Here is an 8767-nt window from a genome sequence, read left to right as displayed (position 1 = left end):
CCCACACACACACCCACACACACGTGTCCGGCGTGAGTTTAAGCCACCAGGTCTGGGGCTCAAACCACGGTCGACTAGAGTCCAGTGACACAGCCGTTACGCCAACTGCTGGTCACCAGCTTCAATTTTAATAAGGAACCTGAGGCTCAGAAACGTTAAACCGAAGTTCTACATCAGACTACAAAGTGGCAAAGGACACAAGACAGACAGAGGAGTGCACAGATCAAGTCCCCGGGGAGCTGGGACCCCCTGCCCCTTGGCCCCCCTGTAATGGAGCAGTCCACCAAGTCACACCAAGACAGGAAAGGGTGAGCTCGCTGCCGTTTATTCCCATTTCCGACTCATCACATCGGGCTGCGGAGGGAAGGGGTCTTTGTACAGAACTACCCTATTCCACGACCTCAGGCCTAACGGGGATCCAGGCTCTAACTGTCTCCCAATTCAGGACCGCAGTCGGCGGAGGTTGACCAATCCAGAGGGTGGGGGACTCCTGGGAGAAAGGCAGGAAGCAGGCACGGCCTTAGCCACGGGAAGTCGATGCTCCAGGGATTCCAGTCGGCTGCCTGAGGGCCCCCTGCGCACAGCATGGGCTGGGGGGCACCCGGTGTCTCCTGCACCTCCACGGGGACGGCCCAGGGCTGGGGGCCCCACGGCATCTCAACCGGGACAGCCCAGGGCTGGGGGCCCCACGGCATCTCCTCCACAGGCACGGCCCAGGGCTGGGGGCCCCACGGCATCTCCTCCACAGGCACGGCCCAGGGCTGGGGGCCCCACGGCATCTCAAAGGGGACGGCCCAGGGCTGGTCTGTGGGCTGGGGGGCCCACCCCATCCCCTCTAAGGCACTGGGGACAGCCCCGGCCTCGGGCAGGCCCTCGGGGAGAGGTGGGAGGCCAGCTGCATCTGCGGGAGGCCCTAGGAGAGAGAAAGGCGTGGTGAAGGCGTGGTGAAGGCGTGGCTCGCCCACCCACCTGGACCTTGCTGTGGTGTAGCCCGGCCCACGGCCCACGAGTAAATCCCTGAGCCGCGAGCGAAGGCCCTGGGGTCCTTACAGGGAAGAGCTAGAAGGAGGCAGGAGGGGGGCCCTCAGCGCGCTCGCTCTGCGCTGTGTGATGGGGAGTGTGGCAGGGCGCGGCCCTGGGTGTGGCCCTGGTCACTGCCCTGCTCAGTCACAGGGATGTCTGGGCCAGCGGGTGCCACTCACCGCCTTCCCACCGGGCTCCAAGGATCCTGTGCAGGGCGTCCCCGTAAGGACAAGGCAGGGGCTCCTCCCTCGGCCTCTCGTTGGCCTCGCGCACAGCCCAGTATAAATCCTGCAGACTCGTCAGCATCCCGAGGCACTGCTGCCAGCTCTTCCTCACGCCCTTCCGTGCCAGGAGCCGGGCGACTGCCTTCGCGACCACGTGAGCCTTCCTCCTTGCGCTGAGGTACACCCCGCACTCAAGGAATTCCCATTCTTGCAAAAAGCAGCGGATCTCCTGGTCACTCCAGGCCTTTGTTTCCTGTCCTGGAAGGCACAGGGCATGAGGGTGAGGTTGGGGACACACTCTCGCGCACAGCTGAAGTTTCTCAGAGACCCTCCCCTGCACTGACAGGCCCAGATCGGACTATTCCGTTCCTGGGAAACTGCAACACCTGCCCGGGACCTGACGCCCAGGTCACGTCCAGACCACAGTGACAGGCGCGGCGGCACATTCGCTGTCTAGACAGGTGGTCCTGATGTGGGGTTCACATCCTGCCCCCCGCAGTCCTTCACTCCCGTCAGGACTGCAGGGGGGTGGGCTGGGACAGAGCCCCTGGATGCCGGGTGCCATCATCCCGGGAGCACCCGACACCCTCCGGCCTGGAATGAGCACGTGACTCAGGAAGGTGATGAAGACAGGACAGAAGGTGTCCTCGAGCATGGATGGGTGAGAACATTGTACCTGAGGGTTTTCCTGATTCCTGCTTGCTTGCTTTTCTCTTCTTTACCTTCTGAGTTTTTCTGGTAATTGTATTCAGAAGTGTTGCCATCTAATAAAAAATTTAAAAATGAATATTTACATAATAGGAATCCTTCAATGACTTACCTGTGAATAGGTTAAAGAAGGAGCCAATCACAGCACTGGAAATGAAAATCTGGCAACACTTAAGAACTGACCTAGACACACATGTATATTCTAACTAACGGGAGAGCTGTTTCTACTAAGAGCTTATCTCGAAGTCAAGAACAGCGCCCTCTGTCCCGCAGACATGGAAAAAAAAAGACCAGATGACGTCATGAACCAGTGGTTTTCAGACCCGGGACCCCAGGGGCCTGGAGGCAGGAACTAAGCGTGGGCCCCGTGCCTGCCCCACTCAGGCCTGCATTGACTTCCCAGGCCTCAGAGCAAGGAGGGGCCAAGCGGGGAGCACAGCCGAGCTGAGAACGGGCTGCAGGCAGGCGAAGGCTGCTGGGTATTGCAGGGGCAAGCTCAGGGCGAGGAAGCAGGCTGGGGTCTGGTGTGGAGAGTGCTCTGTACACCCACAGGGAGGCCCTGTCCGAGCACCAGTCTGCATGTGGGAGGAATCACCGGGCTGCGAAAGACACCCTAGAAAGGACCACGATGGGAAATGCCTGGGGCCACTCGGAGCCAGAAGCTGGGTCCCCACAGCCAGAGTGAAAGGACACCCTAACCCAGGGGGCATTGAAGGGCATGCTAGAAGGAATTGTCCCAGTCACTGGGCACATTATCCATAGGCTGAAGCTTGTTTCTGTCCCCACTTACAAAGATTCACAACAATGAAAAGCATCAATCCATTTCCAAGTAACTTTTTTAAAAGAGATTTTTTGCTACAGGGCAAGTGCACTCACCTGAGACAGAGACAGAGACAGAAAGTGAGAAATCCCCCCCGGGGGGCAATAGCCATGCCATAATCCCTTCTCCTCCATTCTCCTCTCAGGATTTTGGGCACACATGCACACACCCTGGCATGAGTTTCTAGCTGCCGGGTCTGGGACTCGAACCACAGTTGACTATGTGGGAGTCCCTGTAATAACCATTATGACATTTGCTAGTCCCCATTTCCAAGTAACTTAACCATATTGCAGAACAAAGACCGGCTTTAGTTTAAGGAACACAAGATAATATATCCAAGACCAACAATGTCAAGTGTACCAGGCTGACCTCCTGCCAGGTGAGCGATAAAGCAGACACAACTGGCCATCAACAGGAAATAAACCGGTAGACCCCGAGAAGACAGACGGTGGAAATGGTGGGGAGGGGCTTTGAAAGAGTTGTTATATATTGCCTACGGTCCAGCCTGTGGAGCAAGCGGGAGGCTAAGAAGTAATAGATATAAAGAACCTAAATGAAACTGCTGGATGTGAAAAACACAGTAATCAAAACAAGTTAAAGCAGACACGCCATCCCACTGACATCGGGAATGCTGGAGGGGTAGACCTTGCCTGGTAGGCAGCACGGAACAGCTACTCAGCTCATGGACTCAGGAAGCAGAGTGCTGGTCCTCCCTAGCTCTGCACCCCCATTCAGGCTGTGCCTCAGTTTCCTTTGCCAGAAGAGGAATTTAACACCTTCCATCAGGTTTGCTATGAGGATTCATAACTTACTTTCTGTAAAGAATGAAAAAACGTACATGGCACATGTCTTAATAGCTGTAAAAATTCTTGGAGGCCAAAAATATTATCCAGCCACCCAGAAAGCCCAGGAAGCGGCTCCCGCAACCTACCTCCGTTCTAACTGTCGAGTTTCCGCCTGGGATTCCTTTCGCCGCAGCCGTGGGGCCTCACTAGGTCTGCAGAGAGCTGGCTTCCTCTGCCCTGACGGGGTCCAGGACAGTCGGAGATGCCGGGTGCGGGGACTTGCTCGCTCCTCGCTCCTCCCTGCTCCTGCCAGGTACTGAGCCCGGGCTGCTCGGGCTACCTTTAAATGTCATGGAGGTGATTGAGTCAGACCCACCCACCGTGGTCTCTCGGGATTAACTGGAGATAATCTAGGTTAGTAAAATCCCTTCACTGATACTGGAATTCGAGAAGGTCATAGAAGTATGGCGTAATACTGGGTCTTCTTGTACTGGGAAGGTTCTTCGCCCAGCAGAGATTATGAGTGACCAGTGAGCCAGAGGTGTTTCTGATGGGAACTTGGAAGTGTTTTATTTTCTGAGTTAAAATGGAGAATTTACAGATTTCTGAGTGGCAAAAGGGAAATTGATGTAAGAGACATTAAGTGTCATGCAACGAGGGGAATTTGGATCAAATGAGAAAGGGACGCTGAGAGAATGTGGGCCATTTTCTGTAAATGGTGTCGTGAAGAGCTAAGGTAGGTTTGAGAGGGGCCAGAGGACAGCGTGGTCACGGGAAGAAAGCGCGATTTCCGCTGTCCAGAGAGCCGGCCCTTCCCTCGTGAAGAAAGCCGGAGAGAAATGGACTTCCAAGGACATCAGGTCCCCTCTCTGAAACGTGGCCTTACCCAGAGGACAGGCCCTTCAGGGCCACAGCTGTCCGCCAGCTGCTGAGGAGCACACAGGAGAGGCGTGGGGCATGCTGGTGGCGCGGCCTCTGTGCTGAGGGGCAGGGCCCTCCCGCGCTCTGCCCTGGTTCCCGCGCAGTGAGGGGTGGGCCTGCCGAGGTCGGTCCCCGATGACCACACGCCACAGCGCGGAGGAGGAAACCCCGGGGAGATGCAGTCCTCCCAGGTACCATCCAAGCTCTGCGTGGGCCCCTCTGTGGGGACAGAGGCCCGTGGCTTTCAAGCCGAGTGGTCATGATTCCACCATGGTTTAGACTGCTTGTGTGTTCAAAGTTCTGAAAAAATACTTGTAAGCTGACTCAACATTATCGACCTTATTTAAACCTTTTTTTTTTTTTTTAGCTTTTTGTCATAGGTGGCACGTGCTCACCCAGACGGACAGAGGAAAGTGAGAAATCAGCCCCAGCGGGGATGACCATGCCATGGTCCTCTTCCTCCATTCTCCTCTTAGGATTCTGGGCACATGCATATGTACCTGGCAGGTCTGGGGCTTGAACTATGGAGTTGGCCATGTGGGATCGAGCACCTTAACCTCCACATCACCTGCTGGCCCGAAAATTATCAACCTTAAAAGAAATTACTTCAGGACCAGCAGTTGATGTAGTGGCTATGTTGCTGGACTCCCATGTAGTCGACCGTGGTTTGAATCCCAGACCTGGTGGCTTAAACACACCGGGCGCGTGTGCGTGCGTGCCCAGGATCCCGAGAGGAGCATGGAGGAGAAGGGATTGCGACGTGGCCATCCCCCCTGGGGGTGATTTCTCGCTTTCTGTCTCTCTGCCTCTCTCTCTCTCTTTCTATTGAATGCATGCACTCTATAGCAAAAACCTCTCAAAAAAAAAAAAAAAAAAAAGAAAAGAAAAAGAAAAAGAAATGACTTCAATACCAAGCCCAAGTAATACTCATGATGATTGACATAGACATTTTGGTATTGAAGGGAATCTGGACGTCGAAGAACATAATGGAGGGTCAAACGGTAGCACGACTACCAGCCTACTGTGTCGCCCACCCCGTCACCAACTTCGTATGTGGAAACCCTGACCTTAACCTTACCCCTTTAGGAGGTGAGGCTTCTAAAGGTAACCGAGACAAGATGGGGTCGTGAAAGCAGAGCCCTAATGAATGGGGCTTATAGAAAAGTCCATGACAGATGTCCACCTGCTTCCCCGGCACTGCCTGAAGGGTAGAGCAGACCGCCTATGGATCAGGGAGTGGCCCCATCTGCCCAGCCCTCACCTTGGACTGCCCAGCCTCCACGGCGAGACTTAAGTTTCTGCCCTGTCAAAGTTCCCCAGTGTGTGGCATCTTGTTGTAACAGCCCCAGGGGGCTAAAACAAGTGAATATGTGACATCAAGTTTCCAGGGTGGAAACTTGTCCACAAAAAGAAATGAGATGAAGGAAACCATGACCGTGTGACCCACTAGCCAGTTCTGTGGAGCCATAGACAGGAATCGCAACTGTCTTGCAGATGATAAGGAATCATTGAGTGATTTAGTAACAAAATGATTTGGCACCTTAGGGATAACGAGGTGTCTGTTGGAGATGTGAGTTTGGAAGGAGAAAGAATGGCATCCCTTTCCACACTGCAGGAGAAGCAGATGGCGGACAGGGTGGGCCATGACACTTCCAGGCAATGGAGCACCTTGTTACAGAGGAGCACAAGGCCCGGGGCGGAAGCTGTTCTCTGTGGGAGCAGGTTTTTACTTGCACTGAGGCCGGCCGGGATCAAGACCTTGGCTGTCAGCGAAAAGACCAGAGACAATGGTGCAGCAGTTACAGCTCTGGACTTCCACATGCCCGACTGCAGTTGAGTCCTGGACCTGGTGCCTTGAAAATCAAGCCAGGCGCGTGTGCGTGCGTGCCCAAGATCCCGGGAGGAGAATGGAGGAGAGATTGCCGCGTGGTCATTCTCCGCGGGGGGTGGAGATGGGGATTTCTCACTTTCCCTCTCACTGTCTCGCTCTTAGGGCGCATGCACTCTAAGGCAAAAACCTCTAAAAAAAAAAAAAAAGAAGAAGAAGACCGGAGATGATGCCCAGTTGCACTGTGGTCTCAGACATATCTTCATTTAGCGTCCTGGCGTCCTCCCTGCACAGGAGCATTCGTATTCCACCCACCCGACTGACTCAGCCCACCCACACGCTCCCCTGTGGTTTAACTCAGCCTAGGGGCTGTGATCGCATCTGCTAAATCCCTTCAGATTGGCCACCTGGGAGATGGAGTGCCTGCCTAGACCAGGGCGGGACGTGAAGGGAGAAAGGGGGAAAAGGCTGTCACCTTATAATACACATCCACACTCCCGGGGTCTTTTTTCACCTCACTGAGAGCTTCCAGTCAACTCCAGCCATACAGGAATTGATGAACTTTCGGATTCTCTGTAACTATAGAATTGCCTGATTTTTCTTTAATCTGGCATCAGAACAGTTGGGTTTAAGGGTCTTCCCAAAAACCATCACCACCCAGGTCTGCAGCTAGTGTCGCACCCTGGTCAGCTGCAACTTGCTATTGCAGAGATGGAGAACTGGATTCTCTCAGCACGGCTACGACTGCTGCTGCTGCTGGTGTCATTCCACGTACCCACAAGTCCCTGGGAAGAGAGGACAACAGAAGACCGTCTGAAGGGCGCCTGGGCTCCTCATTCTCTCAGGGATCTGACGCCCACGCCATATTGTCCGTGCTGGTGTTTCCCGAAGACTGGGTCTTTGTGAGAAACAGCTCTGCCCTTGTAATTCTATTTGAGCAAGTTGGATGTTTAATTAGCTTCTCAACAACCAAATTTCTGCATTTGAGTCTTTATTACTATTATTATTATTTTAATTTGCTAGAGGGCATGGGGCACTCACTGGAAACAGGGAGAGAGAAAGTGAGAAGTACCTCCCGGGGCTGAGGACACAGAAATCCTTTCTCCTCCATTCTCCTCTTGGGGTTTTTGGTTTGCACACACACGTACCCAGTGTGTTTTCCAAGCTACTGGGTCCACACCTCAAACCACACAGTTGGTGGTGCGGGTCCAGCACCTGAACCACCATGCCACCTGCCTGGCCCCTGCATTTGAATCTTAATCATATTTACTACTTTTGCTTCAAAGAAGCTATTGTTTTATTCCTTGAGATATTTTTGCTATAGGGTGTGTGTGCTAACTGGAGAGACAGAGACAGAGAGACAGAAAGCGAGAGATGCCCCTGAGTGGGGGTATCCATGCTGCAGTCCTGCTTCCTCTCTTCTCCTGGGACCTTGGGCGTAGATGCACACGTGCCCATTGTGAGTTTTTAAGCCATCAAGTCTGGGAATGGAACCGTAGTTGACCAGGTGGGAGTCTAGCAATGTAACTGCTATCCATCTGCTGGCCCCAGAATCTATTGGTTTTTAAGTAGTTAGTTTTGATTGAGTTGACTGATTATAAAAACAAAACAAAACAAAAAACAAAAAAACAAAACAAAAAAACAACTGCTTGGATTTTGTGATGCAGAAGCCGTCGTAGAAAACATTTGGTTTTGTACGGACATTATATCCACTCTGGAGAGTAAGCTCAGTAGAAGTCAGATCCCTCACCTCTCCCCATGCTCGAAAAAGGATAGGGCCCGTACATGACTGCTGATAAAAGGAGCTGGATCCTACACAGCCTACTGTGTGGTTCATGTTCTGGACCAGGATGGGGCCAGCAGGTGGCATGGTGGTTGGAAATTGACTCCCACATGGCCAACTGTGGTTCGAGTCCCAGACCTGGTAGCTTCCCCTCTCTCTGTCTCTTTCTGGTCAAATTAGAAAATAATAATAATAATAGTAATACATAAAGTTAAATACAATAATTTTTAAAAAATAAAGTTCTGGACCAGGAGGCCCAGCAGATGGTGTAATGGTTACATTGCTGGACTCCCATGTAGTCGATAGCGGTTTGAGTCCTGGACCTGGTGGCTTAAAACTTACTCCAGGCACATGTGCGTACATGGCCAAAATCCTGAGAGGAGAATGGAGAAGGGATTGTGGCATGGCCGTCCCCCAGGGGTGATTTCTTGCTTTCTGTATCTTTTTCTCTCTGTGAGTGCACAAGCCCTGTAACAAAAATCTCTTAAAAAGAAAAGAAAAACATGTTGGATGCATGTGCATTGTGCACCCGAAATCTCAAAGGGAGGGGAATAAAGAGAAGGGATTGCGGCATGACCATGCCTCACTGGGGGTGCTTTCTCCCTCTCCCTCCCTCCCTCTCTGGTGAGCACAGGACAGACACTGAAGACGGAATTAGCAGATACATGACCAAGG

At 53.0% G+C, this 8767-nt stretch overlaps 1 protein-coding gene across 1 annotated transcript; it reads right to left on the bottom strand.

Moving 5' to 3' along the window:
• Positions 1–318: 318 nt before the first annotated feature.
• Positions 319–8069, bottom strand: MSANTD5 (Myb/SANT DNA binding domain containing 5). The gene is made up of 6 exons (XM_006158914.1): positions 8060–8069; positions 4447–4700; positions 3707–3900; positions 2068–2102; positions 1203–1505; positions 319–913 (listed from the first exon to the last, which is right to left on the bottom strand). The coding sequence occupies exons 1-6, from the start codon at positions 8067–8069 to the stop codon at positions 426–428; spliced, it is 1284 nt and encodes a 427-aa protein (XP_006158976.1). The 3' UTR covers positions 319–425.
• Between the last annotated feature and the right edge of the window lie 698 nt (positions 8070–8767).

The sequence above is a fragment of the Tupaia chinensis genome, unplaced genomic scaffold (genome assembly GCF_000334495.1).
Source record: "Tupaia chinensis unplaced genomic scaffold, TupChi_1.0 Scaffold000612_1, whole genome shotgun sequence".
Taxonomy (NCBI): Eukaryota; Metazoa; Chordata; class Mammalia; order Scandentia; family Tupaiidae; genus Tupaia; species Tupaia belangeri.
Note: the sequence above shows the minus strand (reverse complement) of the source record. Positions and strands in the feature narration are given on the sequence as shown.